The 23,615-nt window shown below is 45.1% G+C and overlaps 1 protein-coding gene across 5 annotated transcripts in view; it reads left to right on the top strand.

The window, feature by feature from the left end:
- Positions 1-23,615, top strand: part of Trpm8 (transient receptor potential cation channel subfamily M member 8) — a 107,312-nt gene that overhangs the window by 29,652 nt on the left and 54,045 nt on the right. For all 5 annotated transcript variants that reach the window (XM_055616433.1, XM_055616432.1, XM_055616431.1 and 2 more), the window contains 7 exons: positions 5,875-5,996; positions 9,468-9,541; positions 13,486-13,642; positions 14,459-14,636; positions 17,209-17,381; positions 19,617-19,791; positions 20,767-20,834. In XM_055616433.1, coding sequence (XP_055472408.1) covers positions 5,875-5,996; positions 9,468-9,541; positions 13,486-13,642; positions 14,459-14,636; positions 17,209-17,381; positions 19,617-19,791; positions 20,767-20,834 — 947 coding nt within the window. The remainder of the gene's footprint in view (positions 1-5,874; positions 5,997-9,467; positions 9,542-13,485; positions 13,643-14,458; positions 14,637-17,208; positions 17,382-19,616; positions 19,792-20,766; positions 20,835-23,615) is intronic.

Raw genomic sequence — 23,615 nt, 5'->3', positions numbered from 1 at the left:
CACTTTGATAGCTGGGTAATCCAAAATTGTGAATTTGTCTTGCTACCATACTCTCTCTGTTAACTTCTTAGCCATTGTTCTAATGAAGCAAGTTGCCAGGTTAGAGAGGCCCTTATGGTCAAGTCACTGTGATGGAGAGGCCCACATAGACTAGACTCCGTGTTGGAGAGACGCACACAGGGTAGTCAACATGTTGGAGAGGCCCACAAAGCTGAAACATGATGGTATAACAGCTGAGGAGAGCTTTAGCAGCTGAGCAGCTCTCAAGGAGCCAACTCCTGCTAAGGGCTACTTTCTTCATTAAGTTTAATAGGTGACACACCCACACCTCCTCCCCTGCCCCTCCCCCACACCTGCTCACAGAGCCCTCCCTTCTCTTACCAGCTCTGCTGCACTTGCTCCCCTCTGCTTCTGGCCCTTTAGGGTGCAAATATAACTAGCTTCTCTCAGCAACTAATTTAACAGTCGCCCTAACACTTCTCTTCCACCTCTTTCTCAGAAGGTCCCAACACTAGCTCATCAGGAATGATACAGCCCTGACGCTGATGGCATTTGCACGCTGTGCCAAGCCTGATGCAGAGACATCCTCTTTGGTGCTCACAGTAGACGCACAGGGCTGGGCACAGCCTCAGTAATGAAGAGGCCGAGACTTGAGAGGCTGTGTTGGTTGCTGGTCATCAGGGAGCCCAGCCTCAGCCTGGCTTTTCTTCAAACCCACAAGCCCTTGCTTTGGCTTTGTGGGTGTGAGTGTGTGTGAGTGTGCGTGTGTGAGTGTGTGTGTGTGAGAGTGTGTGTGTGTGTGTGTGTGTGTGTGTGCGCGCGCCATGGTATCTTTCCAGTGTTATGCTTGATTAATACATGTTTCTTTAGTGTGTTCATCTGAATTCCTCTTGACATATGGTTTTCATTGTCATGGGAAAGGATGTCTTCCAGTTTTCTATTTACGTCTGAGTTCTGGGAGTGAAGAACTCTAGGGCTTTTGTGTTTTAGTCCTATCCTCATGAGTTTTTGAAAATTACTTTTATTTATGTACATGCGTGTGCACCTGAATGAACGTATGTGAGCAGTGACCATGGAGGCTGGAAGAGGCCATCAGAGTCTCTGGAACTGAATTTACAAATGGTTGTGACTCTGGTCCTGGGAACTGAACCCAGGTCCTTTGCAAGGACAGCAAGTGCTCTTAGCCTTTGAGCCATCTCCCCAGCTCCTTCCTCTATGATGTTTTAGAAGTAGAAGAGCATACTTAGGAAGGTTCCTGAATTGTGTGAAATCATCTTTATCAAAAATCACCGCTCAGCCTTGTAGGACACAGTTCCATCCCATTTTCCTAGTGGAGTCTTATTCCTGGTGGTCACCTTGGTGGGTTGGCCCACATTAGGCAGGGTCTTTTTAATTTAATTTAATTTAATTTAATTTAATTTAATTTAATTTAATTTAATTTAATTTAATTTTAACTTCATTGTCTTACTGCTATCCAGAATTAGATGATTTAGAGAAATACACTCACGTGAAGCAAAAGATAGCCAAGAAGTCCTGGACTTGAAACTTCCATTTAAAGGAGAGCGATGGACGGTAGAACGTCTGTCCCCCTTATAGAGAGAAACAGCACCCAAGATGCATTCCTGGTGGTCCGTCAGAGCTTGTGAACCAGACAGCATGGGCATGCTATGCCATGCTGTGTTGAACTCTATTAGAATCTTGGGGCTGTGACATCTGTCCTTCAAGTTCTATGTGATGGTTTAATTCTCAGTTGTAGAGCAGGCTGGCATGAACAAATGTACTGGGATTATATCTGGAGTCCCATTCTTGGTAAACCATCTACAAATGATTTCTTTTCCTTGAGTGAAGCAGCAGCTCCCTCTCCATTCTTAGAGGCAGGAGCCACAGAACTTCCTCTGGCCAACTGTGAAGTGACATGAACAGAGCAAATGGGTAAAGTGGACCCAAGGCTCCAGGGCAGATGTTTGCATCTGTATCCTTACACAAAGAGGAACTTCCAGAACCACAAATACAAAACCTGGTGAAGGCTACTCTGGTCCTGTTAGTGTGGGGAGGGACTCCTGAGGGTCTCACATCTCTAGCCATGTAGTGAGACCCTAGGGGACTGTGCTCTTGAACAAACGCATATTTCTACTTGACCATCATATCTTCAATTTCTCATCTCTCCCATCTACCCTTGAAATGCCTTCTGGTCCCTGTGCTGTTATTGTTAACATTATTATATTCTGATATTTACCCTGGACTTTGATCTCCCCTTGTCCGTTAGTTTTCGTTCCTAAGACTCAAACTCAATTCCACCTCTTTAGAGCAAATAGATCTACCATGACCTTCTCTTCTCCATTTCTGCCTTCTTTTCCATGTGGAGACAGAGATCTTTGCATGGCTGTTTTCACCTTCTCACCTCCTGTCTCCTAGAGGAGAGGGATATGGCTAAGGTAAGAGGTTGTCTTCACCTTACCCAGATCCAGGTGACATACATGATATATTTAACTTTGGGAAAACATGAAAAGTTAAAGGATAAGATTAAAATCATGCATAGCTCTCGTCTTCCCACACAGCAGTGGCCATCACTTTGATGGATCTGCATCCTTGTGTTTTGAATGTGATGTATGATAATTGTGAGATCTGCTTGTCTCTATCATGAGTGTCTTGCTCTTGGTTAAACTACTGGTCCACACCACCATAGTTGGCTTTTCAAAGTGGCTTCTTGGGATCTAAACTCAGGTCCTCACACTTGGGGGATAAGAGCTAACTGTGCTATCTCTTCAGCCCTTGGGATCTTTTCATTGTTTGAGATTTTTATGCATATGTTATGTTTTAATTGAATCTTCTCCAACTACTCCAATGCCCTCCCCCTTCTCTATTGCCTCCCAACTTTATGTATTTAAAAAAAACTCCCACTGAGTCTGTGCAGTGCTTGCCAGTATGTGCATGAGTACAGGGCCATCCATCCACTGGAGCATAGACGAGTTATCAGGGGATGCCTTGCCAGAGAAAACTGACTGAGTCTAACTTCTTCATGTATTTCCAATTCTCTTATCTAGATTCCCTAAAGCCAATAATGATCATTTTCAAAGTTCGCTATGCTATTTCTAAGACTTAAGCTTGCTGCGTCGTCCCCAATGACTTTACAGGAACTCAAGCAGCTTTTACACCACTTTGACCCCTCACCCCCAATTCCCCTGAGCATGTCTTCCCCTCACCCTGTTCTCACCACACAATACTGCCATCCACAAATCTCTGTTGGTGCCTCATTGTTGATGAACTCTTCCCATTTGATTACAATGAGGCTGAATAATATTTGCGTTGACTAGAGAGACTGTATTCCCTGCAATGGATTTGGATTTCAGTCCTTGGCCCATTTTTCTAGCAGGTTCGGGATTATTGGAAGCAGGTGGGTGTTTGGGGGTAGACATTGATTGGTGCAGCTTTTTCTCCTTCCTGGCCTCTCTGATTTTGGTTAGTCTTTGGATGAGTTAAGCCTCTTTCTCTTTCCCATGGCTCTCTTAGAGCCCTCTCTTCTCAGCCCATCTCCAGGCCTCTGGGAGCTCCCTCCCAGTCTTTCTCTTGGAACTTCTATCTCTTCTTCCAAGTGTTTCTTTTATTTCTCACACCAGAATGTCTAGAGGATCAAGACACCCATACCACGTGTTATATGAGACATCATAAAAAGTGCCCAGATCCACATGGCCTGGATTGTCAGCTGACCTCAGACAAGGATTAGAGACTGATCCTGAAAAGCAAGTCAGGCCTGCCAGCTGCAAGGCTTCCCCAGCTTCCCGAGTTCTGGATTGGTGGAGTGGCCTCCAAAGCAAAAACACACCTTTTTCTTTGCAGGGCAATAAAGTTTCTCACTGCAAAGCAAATGAAATTGCTTCCTGACCATCTGCACTCCATTCAGCAGCAATTTGCTATATGGGAGGCATCTCGAGGATGTTGCAGGATTGATTTGTGGTTTCGCAGTAATGTATGTGAAGGACCAATTAATACTCTGAGCGGCTCTTTGAGACGCCTTGGGGGAGAAGTAAAAGAAGTGCTTAGAGCTTTAACCAGCCTGGGCTGCACACGCTGTGTGGGTTCTAGGAGAGTTCCCAAGATCTGTGGCTCAGGAGAGTTTGTGGCTGGCCTGGGAACATTGATCTTGGATAGAGGAGTCAAGGCCACAGAGCAATGGGGTCATAGGCACTGTATAGGTGAGTTGTGGCTCAACTCTGTGTGCTAGCTGTTTCTACACCCAAAGGTTACAAGAGGTGACAGGGAGGTTGTCCTGAAGCATTTGTGAAGGAGTCCTGATTCACTCAACTGACTCATCCCACAAATGTGTATATGATGACTATACTTCCGGTACATTGCCAGGTCCTAGATGTCCAGCCCTGGCCTCAGTGAGCCAATAGGGGCCAGGGAGGTCAATAAACGAGTCTTGTGATGATTTGGTTCAGAGTAGAAGGTGGTCCTAGAGCACATGAGCATATTACCCCAGCCTGGGCTTCATGGAACATCTGCCCCAAGGAAGGACTTATGAGCTGAGCCCTGGAAGGGGGCAGGGATAACTAGATGGAGTGGATCTGAGGAAGAGGGCTCCAGACAGAGGGTGGAGATGAAAACCAAAGGGCCCAGGGGAGGATCGGGGCCCTGGGTGGCCACTGTCACAATTGCAGAGGCCCAGGAGGAGGCAGTAGGGGCAGCCGAGGATGCAGTGGTCCACAGAGGAGAAGATACAGAGGAAGTGGGGTATTTAAGAAGAATGGTGATTTCTGTTCTGGAAAGGCTGCATTTATGGGTCATGTGGTCTGGTCGGTGGATTTATTCTGGAGCTTCGGATACAGGTCAGAGATAGGAGACATGAGGAAATGGGTCTCTGGCAGCAGAGATGAGCATTTTCAAGTGAGAAAAAGGATGAAGATGGAAGCCCCCTCAGGACAGAAGAGAATCCCTCGTGCCCACACAAGTGGGAGGTGCTGGGTGTTCTTGGGTCTCACACACAGCTTCAGGGTCTCAGGGAGAGCTGGGGCATGTAACTTTCAGGCCTTGTATGATTGGCTCAGAGCCAGGATCTTGTCTCCACTTGTGGCCATGATCTGGCTGATGCTCAATGCCAGCCAGAGTCCAGCAAGCTGGCTCAGCAAATGAAAGTACTTGCCATTCAAGCCTGAGGACCCGAGTTCAGAATGCATTGTGGGCAGAAAAAATCTGTACCCAGAGGTTGGCTTCTGATATCCACATGTGCCATAAAATGTTCATGCTTACACACACACACATACACACACACACACACACACACACACACACACAGAAACATACAGACACAAAAATTTTTACTCATTCATTCTTTTTTATTTACTTATTATCTATCTATCATTATCTATTATTATTATTATTATTATCTTCTATCTATCTATCTATCTATCTATCTATCTATCTATCTATCTATCATCTATCGACCGACCTACCTACCTACCTACCTACCTACCTACCTACCTACCTACCTACCTACCTACCTACCTACCTACCTATGAAATGTTAACTATTCCACTCATCATCAACCATGAAGACAGCCCAAGCCCAGAGGGTGACAATTTGTCACAGGACTGCTGTAGGCATAACATGCGGTCGTGCACGTTGCTACCACAGGGTGGCAGCACTGAGGCATGAGGCGGGCGCGGGGAGGGGATAGCGCTGAAAGGCAGAAATGTCTGCTGAGCTCTAGAGGATGAAAAGCAACAGGCGCAGGCACAATGATGCTGGTGAGCCAGATGGAACATGGTACACGGCGCACGGCAAAGACAGGAGGGTGGCAGAAAGGGATACCAGAGTCCGTGCGTCCAGGGAAGCCCTTTTACTGTGTGTAACCCACTTGTCCCCAAATCTCCACAGGCAAGATGTCCTTCGAGCGAGCCAGGCTCAGCATGAGGAGCCGCAGAAACGGCAATTTGGGCAGCACCCGGACCCTGTACTCCAGTGTGTCTCGGAGCATAGACGTGTCCTACAGTGACAGTGTAAGTCCACACTGAGGCCGCTTGATACAGTTAGGGTTGTTTGATGACCAACCTGCCATTTTTAAACAAGATAATTCCTTGTTGTGCCCTGGGTAGTTATTTGTTTTGTGAGCTATTTTTTTGTAGCATGTAGAAGCATGTTCATTGCTGTATTGTGTTTCAAGCCTTTCTTGTTTAAGATAACTATCATTTTAATAAGTCATTACGAATTTTAAAACACTATGTTTCTTTAATCTTTTTTTTTTCTGGTAAAATATGAGGATTTCCTATTTACACTGTATCATCTTCATCCCCTCTCTGTCCCCTCCTATTCCCCTCATGTTTCCCCCTCCTATGGAATTCATGACCTCTTCTTCTCTCTGGGTGTGTGTGAAATCTGCTGAGTCTAATCACCGTTGCCCTTATTTTCATGGATCACCCTCTCCTAGCAGCAGCTGGCTACTTGTAGCTCTTTGTCTAGAGGTGGGGCTTTATGAGATGTTTCTCCATCCATGTTGCCATGTCGATTAGTGTGGACTTTTCAGGTCTTGTGCAGGAAAGCCGTATTGTTGAGAGTTCACGGGAGCAACATCTCTGTCGTGTTCAGAAGACGTTATCAAGCAGCAGACATCCTGGTCCTCCAGTTCTTACAATCTTTTCACTCCCTCTTCTGTGGTGTACTTCACACTCTAGGTGTAGGAGATTGTAGACGCTCAATCTGGGGCTGGGCAGCCTGGAGTCATTTATTCTCTGCATCCTGGTCATGATGTTAGTGTTGACTCTGTACCCGCGATTGATGCTTTTCCTCTCATCCTGTGGGCTCAGGACTGAGCTGTGACACTTATTTCCTCGTCTGAAGTTGGTTGCTCATGCCTGTGGTTGTTTTCTGTGGCCCATCTCCCCTCATCCGGAGCGGGCGCTGGCATTGCTGGCAGGTTATGGCTTCTCATTGGAATCAGCTTAGTTGGACACCAGGAGGCTGTCTCACAAAAAGGAACAGCAAAAAAGCCTATGCCTTCCTCCAGCTGAGACCTACATTCCATGGCTGGAATTAAGGTCTCAAAACAGAAGGAAGTGTTTACCCCGGGAGCCGTTCCCAACCTTGCACAGCCCCTAGGACTAAGTGCCTCCTTAGGGTTCATCCCCATGTCTCACCCTAGTGCTGCTCCTTGACAGAGTAGACAAAGGCAATGGGAAGCTCTCCAGAGTTTGCAGACCTTGCTCTCCTTCTCCTCCTTTTTGATCCCAAACAACAAAGCACTGCTTGTAGGCTCTCTCCAGAGGATCACTAGCCTCAGGCCCTGTATCCCTGGCAGGGGGATGAAGCTGAGACATCTAGGCTCCACGGGTTTCTACTTGCCTCCAGAGCACACCTATGCCTCTTAGAAAGTGCGTCTTCAGAGGAAGATTTTTAGCAACAAATCATTAAAAAAAATCATCATCCTCCCTCACTCCATTCCACACCTCACACAGCTATTTAGTTCTGTCCCCCATATTATGAAGACTCCAGATCATCTAAGCAGATAAACATTCTTATGGGGAAAATGGGGCAGCATCAGAGTTTCAAATGCTTTTTATGCTGAGAAGCATGAGACCATGTTTATCCTAAATTTGTTGAGGAATACCCGTAGAAGAAATGTAGCTTCCAGAAGCTCTAACACAGTGACTACCCAGGAGCCACCTCCAGCCTGAGAAGCAGAGTGCTTCAAAGTCCCCATGTGACCCCCTCAGCCTCTCCTCCCCCGGAGAGTGTCTCCTCTCCTGCCGCAGGTCATCGGCACTGTCCTGTTGCTTGGTTTGTCTCTTATACAAGTGCAGCTCTGCTCTGCAAGCACCCTTTTGTGGGTTCCTTACTTTTTGCTTGACTACTGTTTTGGGGATTGGTCCATGCTGATGCACATAGCATCTGTGAATTTTTTGTTCTGCTATGTGGAACTCCACTATGGGTTTCTGTTAACGTAGTCTCAAAGAGAGGGTTACTTGGGTTTCTCGCTTTTGGTGTTGGAAGCAAGACTATCCTCTTGGATGTGTATATGGGATCTCTCAGGGAAAAAATGTCTTTTGAGTTGAAGACTAATAGTTGAAGGTGGAATGTCTCCATCAACCGATCTGGGCTAAAGCAATGAGACTTTTGAGATCACTCATATTCAAAGGGTGAGAAAGGAAGCCAAGGTTCTCAGTGCCTATTAACCAAGGGTGAGGTCACTCATGTTCAAAGGGTGAGGAAGGTGGCAAGGGTCCCCAGTGCCCCATACCAAAGAACTTGTTGGTGTGGGAGTTGGGATGGACTCCATCCAGGAGAGGAACCCCACCTTTTGTAGTGCATCTCTGGTGCTGGCCATGCTATAGAAAACAAGAAGTTAGGGCTGTCTTCAGAGCTAGGCTGTCTGGTGAGGCCAGCTTGCCTGGAAGTGGTCTGAGAACTTCAACTGCCAGCATCTGAGAGCCTGAAATGAATTGGGACTTCCAGGGAAGGGAAGCCCCTAGCAGCCCCATTTCATCTCCGAGGATGGGGCCCCACCTCCATGAATTGAGAGAGTGCAGGTGGCTCGTGGGAAACTGATCTTCTCTCCATGGGTCCTCAGAGAAATGGCTTCCTGTGCAGTACTGAGTAGTACCAGTTTACTCTTTCATCCATTGTGAGTGTGAGGTCCTTCACCTGCCCCTCATCTCCGGGGCTGTCAACTGTCATCTTAAGTTTTGTTGATCTGGTGGCTGTAAAACAGCTGTAAAACCTCTTCTCATGCTTGAGCTTTTCATCTGGTCATGGCTTTCCCATGGGCTCTGCCTCTGTCTCTTGATGGTTTCCCATTGGGTCATCTGCTTTGTTTTCACTGATTAACAGTCCTTTTGTATTCTGGTCACACTGTTTATGATACATAGCTATTGTAATTCTCCCGTTGTAAGGAATGCAAGTATTTTCAAAATAATGTTTTCAAATGTCTACTCTACCAACATAAGAGGCGTCTTTGGTTTATAAAGGCTTTGGCTGGTTGTTACAACTGGTTCCCAGTTGTGCCTAACCACCTTGCCCATAGTAGAATGAACACAAATGTAGGACACTTGGGAAAACACCTCCTTTTAAAAAAGCTACAGAAGAGGGATGAAAATATGCATGTATAGTTTTTCTAATTCCAAACTCTCATCTGGCACTTCTGTTTCCTGGTAACTGTAAAGACAAAAACATTGAGAGAGAGAGAGAGAGAGAGAGTATGTATATAGGTATGTGTGTACTTATGTATGTAAGAGAGAGAGAGAGATACAGATACAATTCATATATAAGACAACTCTATACAACTTTTGGAAACATTTTCATTTAGTTTTACAGTTTAAATTTATGTGTCCTTAAAAATAAACTCTGAGTACACGAAAAGCAAAAAGGATGCCATGACAACCTTTGAAGGAGGGCTAGGACATACATAGTTCTCAGCAGGACTGAGAACAAACAAGAACTGTAACTCCAGTTTTTTTTTTTCTTCTTCTTCTTAACAGGATTTGGTGAATTTTATTCAGGCAAATTTTAAGAAACGGGAATGTGTCTTCTTTACGAGAGACTCCAAGGCCATGTAAGCTACAGTTTTCCTCCACATTTGCTTCTGTGCTTCAGAGTACATGACCATAGACTGTTAGTGCATTGGGCAGATGCCCATGAGTTCGTTACTGGAGGTGGTTGCATCTCAATAGCCCTTGATAGCATGTGATTAGGAAGGATTTGACATGCCGGTGGTTGTTTCCCAGCGTTGACCCTCCCTGTTGTCTTTTAGCTTTGGCAATACAGCAGCTGGTAAAGTCACTGGGAGAGACTGTCACTCTTCTGTATTCCCATGAGTCCGGGAGTCCACCCTGTTCCACAGTGCTTTGCAGCAATGCTATATCCATGCTCCTTTGCTATCTGGATGTCCCTTCTTCTTAGCTGTGGTCCTTGTGACTTCTCTTCTAACTGGGTATTTCTCTACTCCAAGTTTGGGGGATCATCTGGCTACAAAAGAGCCCCACAAACCCAACACTTAGGGGTGGGTTAATAATGTTAATGAGCAGGTAAGAAAATGGATGGATTTGATCCTGTGTGATACAAGACAAGGGACTCAAATGAAGTTGTTGCTTTTTAAACAACATCTCAATATTTGGATTTTACCAGTGAAGATTCAGGAGCCAGATATTGGAGTGAAAACCTGCTAGCTCAGAAAGACAGAAAAAGCACCCAGCTTACCTTCCTACTCAGCTCACATCTCAGAAGGAAAAAAGCCTTTCTCCTTCTTTATGGTGTCTTAAATACTTTTCTGTTTACTCCCTGTTGGCTGGTCGCTTGCTCCACCTCTTGACCTATGGTTGATTTTATTTAGCTCTCGAATTAAAAGTGTGTGCTAGGGCTGAGCCACGCCACAATAAGAAGCAGGTTTTCCCAGTTCACAATCTCAGGGTTCACAATATGATCAAATATCCTGCAACATGAAGTGGCAAGAAATAGTGACACCCCTATTTTGTTATTACTTGACAACCTGGATGATATAGGCCAAATATCATTGCTGAAATTCTGGGGTTGCTACATTTGTGCTAATCCCAGATGACCCTTCCACTTCTATCCCTAGCGGATGTCTGTTTTTTGAGTGGTCCCTGGAGGAGGATCCTGGGACTTCTTGCCTGCTGGGCACCTTTGTGACATTGAGTAGCCCAGCAGCTACCTGCTAACACTCTTAAAGTGGGAAACCCACAGAGCTGTTCTGGCTTGTCCTGCTCTCACTGCCTTGTCCAAGTTGAGTCCTATGTAGAAACAGTAAGTACACTGTCTGTAGTCGTAGCTCTTTGTTATAAAACGTTCTGCATTATAAGTGTTGTCAAAATATGGAGGTGACATATGACTACTGATCTTTTGAAATGTGGTGTTACCAATGAACTGAATTACCAACTGTAGTTATTCTTCATTAAACTACAAAACCAAGTAGCCAGGCATGGTTTGTGGCCACACTAAAAACAATCTGAGAGATTCGGAACTTTTGTTCTGCGGATGTGAACCAGAAGCCAGTGCCTCCCGTCCTGTCCCGCTCTGCTCTGTGCTATCCTTGCTCCTCCACATGTTTATACTCCCAGTTCTTTTCCGGTAAGCCCCGTTTCCTGTTTCTAAAGAACTAAGGCATATTGGTTCTTGGAGAGCTGCTAGCCCATAAAGGAGTCAGACAACTTTCTTGGTCAAAAGGTCATTTATGGCACACCCTTATTCTTAGCAGGGAAAAAGGATCAAGAGTACGTTTTCAGTTGTAGCAAGGACAAGTGGGGCATCTGCTGCCCTTCCAGGAGCTTGGATGGCTGTGGACTTGTGCCACAGGAGGATGGGATGGCAGGCAGCAGCAGCAGAGCAGAGCAGCCTTGTCTCAGGAGTCCCCTGGGTCTTAGTAAGAGAGAGGGCTGCAGAGAGGGCTCAGTCCCAGCAGACTCTTTCTTCTCAGCTAAGCTGAGTGAAGCTCCCTAGGGGCTGTGCAAATGGAGGCAAGGATCCAGCAGAGGCCTGCAGGAGGTGGCAACAGCAACAGTTTCAGAGTAGCTGCTGGTGAGGACTCCTCATGTATGCCTTTGTTCCTCAGGATAGTCTCTCCCTTGAGTGGCTTTGGTGGCTAGCCTGGCCTCCATACTGCTATTACCAGAGAATCCCTGGGCTTCCTGGCAGTAGGAATGGGCAGGTTTGGTTTGGCCACACATCATCTACTGCTGGAGTGGCCATGACACTCACCACCAAGCTGTGAACTTCCTCTGTTGAGCACTTAGGAGGAGTCACAGAAACACATCTTACTCTTGTTACCTCATAAATGAAAATATGAACTTCTGCCAGATAGCAGTCTCAGGGCTCGCCCTACGTTTCGTTATATGGTGCATCCCCTGGTCCATGGCAGCGGTGTGTATGCATCTTTGTATCTTGGAAGGAAAACCAAATGATCTGCTTTACACAAATCATTGAGAATGGTTGCAGATATAGGTCATTTGCGAGAAGACCGATCAACATCACTCCTATTTGCTCATCCACTCACATGGTGTCTGCTCGTTGCCATTATATTTTTGTACAGAGAATATAAAGTAAAGAATCCATCCAGAAACAATCTTAATAAGATCTTCTCAGTTGCCGTATCTTTATTCGGCTCATGCTGTTGTGAGACTCTTTGCTCCTGAATCACCTTGTACAGTTGACTGACTGTGGAGGGCATTGGGATGTTGAAGTGAGTGGATCTTTTACACTACTCCCATTCACTGGAGGTGGTTCATATCTCGGGTCACAGAATTCGTCGTGAGAAAGGAGACATTGGTAACAGTGGGAGGCGTTGCTCTTCCTGGTCTTGGGCGAGAATATAAAATATGGCATCGGACTTTTGGTCAGCCGTGATGATGGCGGATGACATTGTTGGCTCCATTGTTCCCTTGCTCTGTTCTTCTGGGCTGCTGTACTGGTCACACATGGACTGTGTCTGTAGATACTTTTACTGCACCTTTGCTTCTTTCTGGTTGTTAGCCCTTTGGTGTCCCTTGACTTGCACGCATGCACCACCCTGAACTGAAGGTCTCCTTGGCAGAGCATGCGGTGTACACCAGACCAACTTGATGCTTTGTGTCATTTACAGACCTCACAGCAAGCCTGGAAGGCAAGGGACTGTGCCAGGGCAAAAGGAGTCATTTGGTTGACTCCTCTCTGCGCTTTGCCAGTTTTGTACTTAGCCACTCCCAGGAGATGCCGAGCAACTGGAGGACAGGAAATCATGTCTGTCCCAGCCTGGCATGTTGCAGATTTATTTTATCATTAGCAGTGTTCTCAGAAATGTGTTGAGCAGCTGCAGAGTGTTATGGAAGGAACAGAGGAAAGGCTTTACCACTTTAGCGTGCTCTTTTTAATCCTCTTTCTGCCTCCTGTCATGCCTTGTGTCACATCTTGGACAGCTAATGTTGAATTCCGCTGAACTTTCAGCGGGAGGAGCTAGCACTCACTACTGCACTTTTCCTGATCTAGTCCAAACCATTATTAACCCAAAGTCCCTCAAGCAGCTAATATCTGGTAGAGAAGATATCTGAAGAACTTTGGGCTGTGCAAGGGGACAATGCCTCCCCCAGCGAGGACAGCTCCCGGGAAGAAAAGCTTATCTGCCTCCAGAAAGAGCATCACTTACTGGGCATCTGGGGAGGCTGGCACTAAAGCACCAACGCCTGCATGCTCCTGGGCTCCTGTGAGTTAGCTCGAACCTGTGTGAGGAGCTGAGTAAATGGTGCCCATGAGGGCAGGGCCCTGTTCTCCACCTCTCAGCTCCCAGCACAGGGCAAGCTCATTGGCACACAGATAATTAGCAATGGGAACAAAATACCAAACTAGTTTCTAGACAGCCAACCACGATGAGTGAAATAGTCTGGGACTAAGAGGAGATGGTAGAATTTCGTCTTGTTTGACTGAAGTTAATAGTGCATAGTTCATCCTAAGATGTGCTGAGCCATTTAAGCAGATGGATTCTGTTGCTTCCTACGAACGTGGTCTGTTCAGGGAGAGTGTATGCCAGTGTGGCTATGCCCAGAGCCAGCACATTGAAGGCACCCAGATCAACGAAAATGAGAAGTGGAACTATAAGAAACACACCAAGGAGTTGCCCACAGATGCCTTTGGTGATATCCAGTTTGAGACTCTGGGCAAGAAAGGCAAGGTAAGCAACTGTCTTCTTTAATGTATGTGCTAAGGACTTGGGCTGCCTAAGATACCTTGGGTTGAGGTGGGGAGATAGGTAATAACTCCCAACAATCATCATCAGAAGAAGGCAACTTGTGAAAGTCAAAAGACAGTGACTAGATTGTCTCAGTCAGAAAACTCAGCAGTTGGGGATGGGGTCATGACTGGAGCGACAGTCTAGACATGCCGTGACCCCCATGACATCTGCCGAGCCTAACCGTTGGAGGACGGCAGAGCACTTTCGTTAGCGGTCCCTTTATTTTGGGATAGCGTTTCTAAGGATATACCGTAGCTTCAACTAGGGTGAACTTTCTCCACATCCGTGAGTGTTACAGGGTCTTTCCATTAGAAGCTGGTCTTCCCCTAGTGTGTCCATGCTCTCTGTTTCAGTGACAGCCCAGTCCACAGGCTAGGTGTTCAGACCTTCACCCCATGTATCCCCAAGCTCTGTCTTGGCAGTTCCTGAACACACCCAGCTCCACCGACTGTCTGGGGCTCTGTCCCAGGATCAGTCAGTGAGTCTCCCCTGCCTATCTCCTCCTTGGCCTATCCTGGTGTGTCAGGATGGTGGTTTGAAGACCCTTTAATTATCTCTTGCCTACACTGCTTTCAGTACCTTAAAGATTCTCCATCTGGCTTGGCGAACCATTCAGGGTCATCCTTCCCTCCCCTCATCTCTCCCTCCCACTTTTCTATGAGGCTCTGGCAGCAGCCCCATCCCACAGAACAGGACACCCAGTTCTGTGCCCAGGAGCAGAGCACACAATTCTAGTACTTTTATCCTGTCCCACAGTATATCCGCTTATCCTGCGACACGGACTCCGAAACCCTCTATGAACTGCTGACCCAGCATTGGCACCTCAAAACACCCAACCTGGTCATTTCAGTGACTGGTGGCGCCAAAAACTTCGCTTTGAAGCCACGCATGCGCAAGATCTTCAGCCGGCTGATTTACATTGCACAGTCTAAAGGTACGCAGGCATGTGCTCCATTTTGGGTGCAGGGGACAAAGTTTCCACATGTCTTTTCCCACTGAATCCAAATGCTCCCAGAGCTATGTGTGTCTATGTGGGTTAGGTCCATGTGAGTGCAGGTACCTGTAGATACTGGAAAAGGGTGTTGCTTCCTTCTGAACCTGGAGATACAGGCAGTTGTGAATTGCCGTGTGGGTTCTGGGTATTGGACCCAAGTCCTCAGCAAGACCAGTACGAACTCACAATGGCTGAGCCATCTCTTCAGCACCGAGAAATGTAGTTGTTGTTTTATTATAAATACAATTCTCAGATGGGTGGGAAGACAAAATGCTCTGGCTGACAGGTTCACAGAATAACTCTCACTCGGGGTTTTAATCAAGCGTTGCCTTGATTAAAAAAAAAAAATCTCCCAGTATGCCTACTTAATTATTCACATACGTAAACATTTACCCAGAAGATCCTAGTAAATTATGGAGTATGTTTTAATTAGATTTATCTTTAATCTTGGAGGTCATTGACGTGGTTTTGGAAGCAGAGGCTGCAGGATGGGCTGTGAACACTGTGTAGGTGTGTGACCAGATGATGGTGGATTTGACTTCAGATAATTGGCTTAGAGTATTCTCTCCTTCTACTTTATTTTAAAAGCTTTCAAGCCTCATAGAAATGTTTCCAGAGTAACACGATGAACATATGTACACACTTCTAGATTTACTGATGACCAGCACTCCTTATAGTTGTCTTCTATTGTTTTATGGAAATTCCTGTACTAGGGTTTGGGACAAAACAATCTGAGAGTAGACTACAGACATCATGAGTCTTAGCCCCCCAAGTTCACTGGCATGCACCTCCCCTAAAGGAGGGATGTCCTCTTACGTATACTTAGATATATTTCAGTGCAATTTTCCAACCTAGCATGGCTTACACTATCATCTAATAGTCTACTGTGCCTCTTTAATAATGAGCCTTCTAAGCAAGAAAATTATTTTCCATTTGGATTGCAAATTCCCTCAACTTTTTATATCTTTCTGGTTTTCTTACATGGGCATTAGTGCTTAGCCTTTGCCTGTCATCACACTTCAATGAGCACAGATCAATAGCTTTTCAGATTGTATCTCAACAGGTTTGACTGATGTTTTTCTCATAAGTGAGCTCAGATTATCTCAATTTAACATTCTCAGGGCTTCTTTTGCAAAGATGCATTGAGTGACAGAACTGAGGAAACACGCTTTATCTTAGATATGAATTTTCTAGTGTATGTGCAGGGTTGTTGTAGGCCCTGGGAATGTCGTAGAAGAAAATACTCAAAGTACCCAGCATTGGGGCCAACAAGATGGCTCAGAATATACAGGCACTTACGGCTCATCTGCATGTAGCTTAGCAACATAGATTCTATTAGTTTAGCCAGAGCAAAGAAAGAAACACAAGTCCTTGTAATTGGTCATGTCCAGGTAGCTTCTTTTAGGAAGAAATACTGAGAACTGGCTGAAGGAACGGGGTAAGAATCTTCTAAGGGCCACAACACACCTAAGCATTGTCAGGTCTTTGCTATGAGAGCTGTTCAATGATCTAGTTCTTCATCGTCAAAGACAGCAGTAGAATTAGGCAATGGAGAAAGACATCAAGTTTCTAACCGCTAGAGGGGAGGGCTGCCCCGGGACTCAGAAGATTTCCACTGCTAGAGATGAGAAAGAGAAAATAGCGACTTCTCTCAGGACGGAGACTGCCCTAAGGATGGAGTGTTCTCGGAGTGTGAACTTGGAGTGTGAAGATGGAGATTCTTGTATAGGTGGGGCCTACCCTAAGGATGGCTACTTTCCTCAAGGTGGGGATTGTCCTAAGGATGGAGACTGCCTTAAAGCTAGGGACTGCCCTAAAGATGGAGAGTGTCTTTCAGGTGGAGACTGCACTAAGGATGCAGAGTGCCTTTAGAGTGGGCACTGGCCAGGTCACAAGTCACACTGTAGTCACTTCCAATACACTAAACTCTGTTCCTGTTGTTTTGGTGCTGGGCATTGAATGTATGCTCTGGCATGTGCTAGTTGAACACTATCTCTGAGCCACAGCCCAAACCTGTAGGTATTCTGTTTCCTCTGTTTTGCTTTAAAACTCCGTGAAATGATTGGCATTGAGAAGATCATCAAACATAAACTTTGAGTGTGCAAAGTTATGTAAAATATGCATGTTATGTAAAATTTCTGGGACTAGGAGGGTCTACTCTGTTCTGACCAGCATGAGGGCTGGAGGGAGAAAACACTGCTGTCTGCGGATGCGCTGAGCCTAGCTCTTGTACAGGCTCGTGCCAGGCACTCAGTGTTCAGGAAAGCACTCTTCTGTTTGAGGATATAGATCTAGAATGTGGCCCAGAACCTATCCTCTTTGTTCAGCACCTCTCAGGAGCCCTTGCTGACATGAGATTTTCTTCCTGTTTGCCTGATGGTCCAGTCCCACAGTCTGGCTCCCAGTACAGCATCCTGGAGCTCATGGTGGGAAGGTTTTCTCAGAGTCTGGAAACACAAGCACACCTTATTCAGCATCAGCTGAAGTTCCGTCCCTCCTTCCCCACCCACAGGTGCTTGGATTCTTACTGGAGGCACTCATTATGGTCTGATGAAGTACATAGGTGAGGTGGTGAGAGATAACACCATCAGCAGGAATTCAGAAGAGAACATCGTGGCCATTGGCATAGCAGCATGGGGCATGGTCTCCAACAGGGACACCCTCATCAGGAACTGCAATGATGAGGTATGAGTGGAGCAGGGAGGTCTGCAAGGTCCTGTGGGAAAAAGACCAGGGCGATGGCTACGGCAGCGGTTCTCAGCCTTCCTACAGCTGTGACCCTTTAATAGAGTTCCTCATGTTGGGGTGGCCCCCGGCCAGAAAACTGTGTTGCTACTTAATAACTGCAATGTTGTTGCTGTTAGGAATTGTAATGTAAATACCTGATAAGCACCATTTATGATATGTGACCCCTGGGAAAGTGCATTTGACCCCCAAAGGGGTTGTGACACACGGGGTTGAGAAGTACTGGGCTATCGCCTGAGTGCTGGGGCTCTGTGATGGAGTCCGACCGTGGGAGCGCCTGACCTATGAGAATAGCTTTTTACCTTGGCAATTTAAAAACAAGGGGGTGAGGGCTACTTAAGGGACTCCAAAGCATGAGCAACAATGGAGGTATTTTGTAGTTAAAATCTGTCCCCAGACAGCTCATGTTAGATTTGGGCCCTTGTTCTTAAAACCATGATCCAAATCCATCTCAAAAGAGTTCACCTGTGAGCACAGTCCTGCATTGCTGTGCCACATTCCTGGGAATTCAAATCCATTGTTCTTCCTCCACTTAACCCAACGTGAAGAAGGCTGTGAGATCTACACCGCCACATGTTTCTTGAGAACTGATTTAGAGAGGAGCAGCCCCCCTCAAATCATGCACAGAACGTACTGAGGACATAGGATGGCTACTGTCCTGTGTGTCAAATGTGAGGTTTTGGAAACAGTAAGAAACTCCCCAAGTCCTACTCAGAAGATTTGAGCTCTATGTTCAGGAATTGAAATTTAATGCACATCTTCTTCCATGTGTGGCTCACTAGACATTTAGATGGTAAATGTTATGAGGGCTGTGATTTTACAAAAACGTTTCACGTTCTTGTCTCTGTATCCATTTTTGAGACTTATAAGGGACCTAGGAGTCAAATCTGTATTCATCCCACAAACTATTTACAAATGTGTCAGGAGTATAAAAACTGTTCCTAGGAAAGTCCCAACAATTAATTAATAACTTCATCCCTAGAAAAGTTAATATTATGGCAAATATGTTCACTAAAACATTTCTGTAATAACCACAAAATTGACATGAACTTAATTATTCAGCAATACTTGTGACTAGGTATTTATTATTAGATATTATAATCTAGTAATATTTATTACTAAAGAGGGAAGTCCAAACAGATTACCATACAAATATGAAGAATAACCATGATGGTAGGAAAATATTACTCCTGAAGATGTTTTGTCAGCATGGAAATGCCTATAATTATAAGTGTGAAATTATGAAACACACACATGTGCCTAGAAAATAACTAAATGCCCATTAAATATTGATGACAACATCTCATGGCTCTTAGAATTAAGTGCAATTTACATTTTCATCTTACGTTCAACAGTCTTCATTCCTACAGAAAACATAGTTTTCAGAGGTTTAAATTACACTGCTAGTTTTTATTCCTTTTTTTGTTTCTGACGGCAATCTTTTTTTTTTTTTAAATTTACTTATTTATTGTGTATGCAATATCTGCATGTGTGCCTGCAGGCCAGAAGAGGGCACCAGATCTCACTATAGATGGTTGTGAGCCACCATGTGGTTGCTGGGAATTGAACTCAGGACTTCTGGGAAAGCAGACAGTGCTCTTAACCTCTGAGCCATCTCTCCAGCCCCTGACGGCACTCTGTAGTGACAATGTCATTTTGCAGCAAATTCTTATGATATTGTGGCTGGCTTTCTGGTATGTCTTGTATTTCCCTGAGTGACAGTGTTTGCTTTTCTGTACGAAACAAACTGTTCATAATAATCTTGTTGGCCACATCTTCTGATATGGCCTCGCTGGGCTCCTTGTATCATTCACTGCTGTTGGATGGGTAGAATAGAATGGAGGTTCTGCCAAAGTGAAACAAGGCCACTGTCTGAAACACTTAGGCTATATTGCACTTTAGATTCGATTCTGATAATTTTTTTCCATCATCTGTTGTTTTTTTAAACTCTTTAATCAGCACTCTATTTTTGAGTCATGAGAGCATCCTACATGTATGGCAAAGACAGCATTTTTAAGTTTTCAGTTTGTCACTGTATAATATTATATTTAAACTCTGGTGTTTTTTTGTCAGGGACAGTCACAGAGGAGGCACATAACCAACATTCCCTAGCTTCAGCAGGGTCATAATAATGCCACCCGGCATCTCAAAGACAAGTCTTCCTGTGCCTTTCAGGGATATTTTTCAGCCCAATATATCATGGATGACTTCAAGAGAGACCCTCTGTACATCCTGGACAACAATCACACCCACCTCCTGCTTGTGGACAACGGATGTCACGGACACCCCACAGTGGAAGCCAAGCTCAGGAATCAGCTGGAAAAGTACATCTCTGAGCGCACCAGTCAAGGTCAGCAATGGGGACCCAAAGGCCAGCCATGAACTATTGGCGGTGTCAACTGGTGCCAACTGGTGCCCTCAACTCAGTGTCTTCACTGCTGAAGAGGAGCTAATGTTTCTCTTTTTTTCTTCAGTATCCTCTGAAGAAACCCTGTCTTTATCAGGGTCACTGACTTGTGGCCTTTGGGATGCTGAGGGCAATGACAGATAGCCTCTTACACTCTGGATTATCACTGTAAGGCTTTTCTTCTATTGGCATTTGGAACAAATGAAGCCCTTAATAGGAAAAAAAATGTAGTTAAGAAGCAATGCAGTTAGGTAGGGGTGAGTAGGGAGCCAACCTACTAGCGTCACAGCTGAAAGGCTATTTGGTGTTTTAAGTTTGGCTTCGTCTATGGACTGTCAGGACAGAATCACCTAAAATGTTGGTTTTGTAGAAACTGAATGCAAGACGTTTTCTGAGAGGCCACAGGGGTCTTCCCTTCCTGTGGACAGTGGAGCGCTGAGGCTGTCCTGCTCTGGCGAGGGGTTGCCCTGTGGCAAGGCTGACTCACATGACTTCCTCAATTGTTTTCCCTTCAACTAAGATGTAGCCAAGGAAGCTATTTATAGATGCACCAAGCTCCATTGAGAGAATGCCTCATTATGCAAATTTGTCACCCACTTAAGAAAACATAGGATTATACAAATTAGGGAGAGAATAAGAACAAATTTCAACCAGGTCTAATCAAATCCACAAATGTTAATGAGGCACCCACTTTAGCATTTTGAAAAGCAGTGACAAATGGCAATACTACCCGTATGACACTGTTGATGGTCTGGCTCACAGCGGTCCCTTCCTGTGATCTAGCAGTTCAAGAGCAAGGTCAAATCCAAGCAGTTATTACCCATACCATGAGCTCACAGAGCAGCGGCTCCTCTCACCTCCTGCCACACCCAATTCTCAAGTTGGAGTCCAAAACACACTTTATTCTTTGTTTTACAGATTCCAACTATGGTGGTAAGATCCCCATCGTGTGTTTTGCTCAAGGAGGTGGAAGAGAGACTTTGAAAGTGAGTTCTGGCTTGGTTTTCAGAAAGGCTGGTCTACAGGCTAACTTAATAGATGCAGCCCTCTCCCCCCAAGTCTTTTGGGTTTATCTGATCTTTTAAAACTACGTATCCAGTTAGTGTATAAAGTGGGTCATACTGCAACCTTTTCATACATGGACATCCTGTGCTTTTCTCATGTTCAGTACACTGCCCTCACTCCCCTTCTTTAGTCTCTTCTCCCACACACTCCCTTCTCCCTTCATGGCATGCATGTGTGTGTGTGTGTGTGTGTGTGTGTGCATGTGTGCACTTTGTGTGTGTGTGTGAAGTCTAGATTCTTCATACAAGAGGAAATATGATGCTTGTCTTGTCTTACTCAACATTATTCTCTATAGTTCCACCCATTTCCCTACACATGACAAGGCTTCATTCTTCTTTACGGCTTACTAAAACTCCTGCAATTTTGTATATTGTTTCTTTGTGGTCTTGGCATTTTAGCTATATTATGTAGTGGAGATATTTTTCCTGGTCATATTTAAGTTTTAAGTTTTAAAACACTTCTTGTGTTTGGATGTTCCTTCCATTCCCCAGTTTAATTTTTTTTTTCTATAATTTCCCTGGATAGCTTTTCTGTGTTTTAAGCTTTAATTGCATTTCCTTCTTCTTCCTGACAGAGCCAAAGATTTGTTCTCTTTATGATGTCCCAAATTCATGGAACTTTCTTGACTTTGTCTTCTATACACCCTAAATTCTTTACTGAAGCAAGTAGGAAATATTTTCCTGCCGTGTGCTGTCCTTTGAATAGACACAGGTTGCTCCTCAGCTGAGAAGCTTAGGGAGGTGCATTCAGAACAGCATAAATAACTTCTGGGGATTCTGAACTGCATGAGCAGGAACGTCACAACTAAGTGATATTGCTGGCATGGCTGCTGCATGGTTCTGCACCTGTGACACTGAGTATCTGGTCAAAAACCTCATCCTCCAGCCATATCATGGGTTCTGATGTTACGGCCTGGATTCAGGCCTCTGGCTCTTGAGAAATAGCGCAATCGCTGGATGCATCGCCTTCCAGAGTTCTTTTCTTTTATTTTTTTTGTTGTTGTTATAGGAATAACATCTCATAAAAAGTACTGTTCAGTTTCTCTCTTAATTATTTCTATGCCCACCCCCTCTTTCCTGGTTTCAGTTTAAAACTGGGATGAAAATAAAAAGGCCTGCACATAGTCACATACTGTGCCCCAGTGACCAGAGCGCATGACTAGAGTTCCCAGTCCTTGCTGGCAAAATTACCTGAAATCGTAGACGAATACTCACTGCCTGTTCTTTTATGGAACAATGACCTTTCACTTATTCATTCAACAGATATTTATGAGATATTATGAGAGCTGCTATTGAGACCTGCTGTTGAAAAAAAAAATAGCCATTCAGGAGCTTTTCAAAGAAAAATGTTTTAAAAGAAATGTCAGAGAACAATAAAATTGACCATTTTTTTTCCAGTGTGAAATGATCACCAGAAAAATGCTGAAAAGGCAGTCATATAAAGAGGAGCTGCAGGACTGCAGAATGCTTGGGGCCTCTGAGCATTCTGCAGTCTCTCATTCTCTGTGCTTGTACAGTTGTGTGTAAATCATCATCTACTCCAAAAAGAGTTTCTCCATGTGTGTCTTTCTGGGTCTGTGTTACCTTACTCTGGATGATCTTTTCTAGTTCCACCCTTGCCAGCAAATGTCATGATTTCCTTGTTTTTAATTATACTCACTGATAAGCGGATTTTAGTCATATAATACAGGAGAGACATACTACAATGCACAGACCCCAAGAAGATAAGTCCAATGGACATCTTAGGCTTCCTGTCGGCCCACTAGTTAGGGGAGTGGGGGATATCTCTGACATGGACTATGTTGCCTTCTTGTTCATCACTTCCCTCTGATGGAACTTCCCTACAAGGCCACAGGGGAGGAAGACAAACTCAGTCCTCATGTGAATAGGGGGCTCCCCTATTCTGAGGAATAGGGGGGAGGGGAGACGAGAAGGAGGATGGGACTGGGAGGAGAAGAGGGATGGGCCTATGACTGAGATGTAAATTGAATTAACTAATTTTTAAAAAGCCTCTCTGATAAGGTTTGACTGATGCACTAATCTATGGGTATAGGAATAAGTCACTAAGAGTCAGTTTAATACTATGCCCATTTAGCAGAGTGACATTCATAGATTCTCCTCCAGGGCCTGTGTGTCTCATCACAGGGTCCTGACCCCATTGACAGTTCTGGGTGTGGGCTTTATCTTGTGAAGTAGACCCTCAATCCAATCAGGAAGTGATTGGTTGGTCCCGTGACGTTCAGGCCTCTGTTGTGCTGGTGGGCATGTCTTGCTAGGCTAGCTGCCACTGTGGCTCACGGGATCCACAGCTGGGAAAGACTGAGGTGTGTTTAGCACTTTCCTGCACTATGAATGCTCTCAGCAGAGATAAGGCTTCCAGGTCAGTATTAGCTTGATTTCTTTATGTTCCATGACTAGTGTGGGTGGGGTCTTTAGCAATAGACTCTTACTGTCAAGTACAGTACTCTGTAGTGTTTGGGGATCTGTGAAACCTCACTGGCCAAGAACTCTCCCAAAAGTAACCCATTCCTGGCCCTGTGGTGTCTTGTGGTATTAATTAGCCTGTGGTATCTTGTAGGACCTTTGTTCCCCATTTATTGATCAGATACAGAAAAAGGGAATTAACTGGGAAGAGCTGATGGAATGGAGAAACCATGATCAAAATGTATTGTATGAAATTCTCAAAGAACTAAAATAAATGAT

Source organism: Psammomys obesus, unplaced genomic scaffold (genome assembly GCF_907164565.1).
Source record: "Psammomys obesus unplaced genomic scaffold, mPsaObe1.curated_primary_1811, whole genome shotgun sequence".
Classification (NCBI taxonomy): Eukaryota; Metazoa; Chordata; class Mammalia; order Rodentia; family Muridae; genus Psammomys; species Psammomys obesus.
Note: the sequence above shows the minus strand (reverse complement) of the source record. Positions and strands in the feature narration are given on the sequence as shown.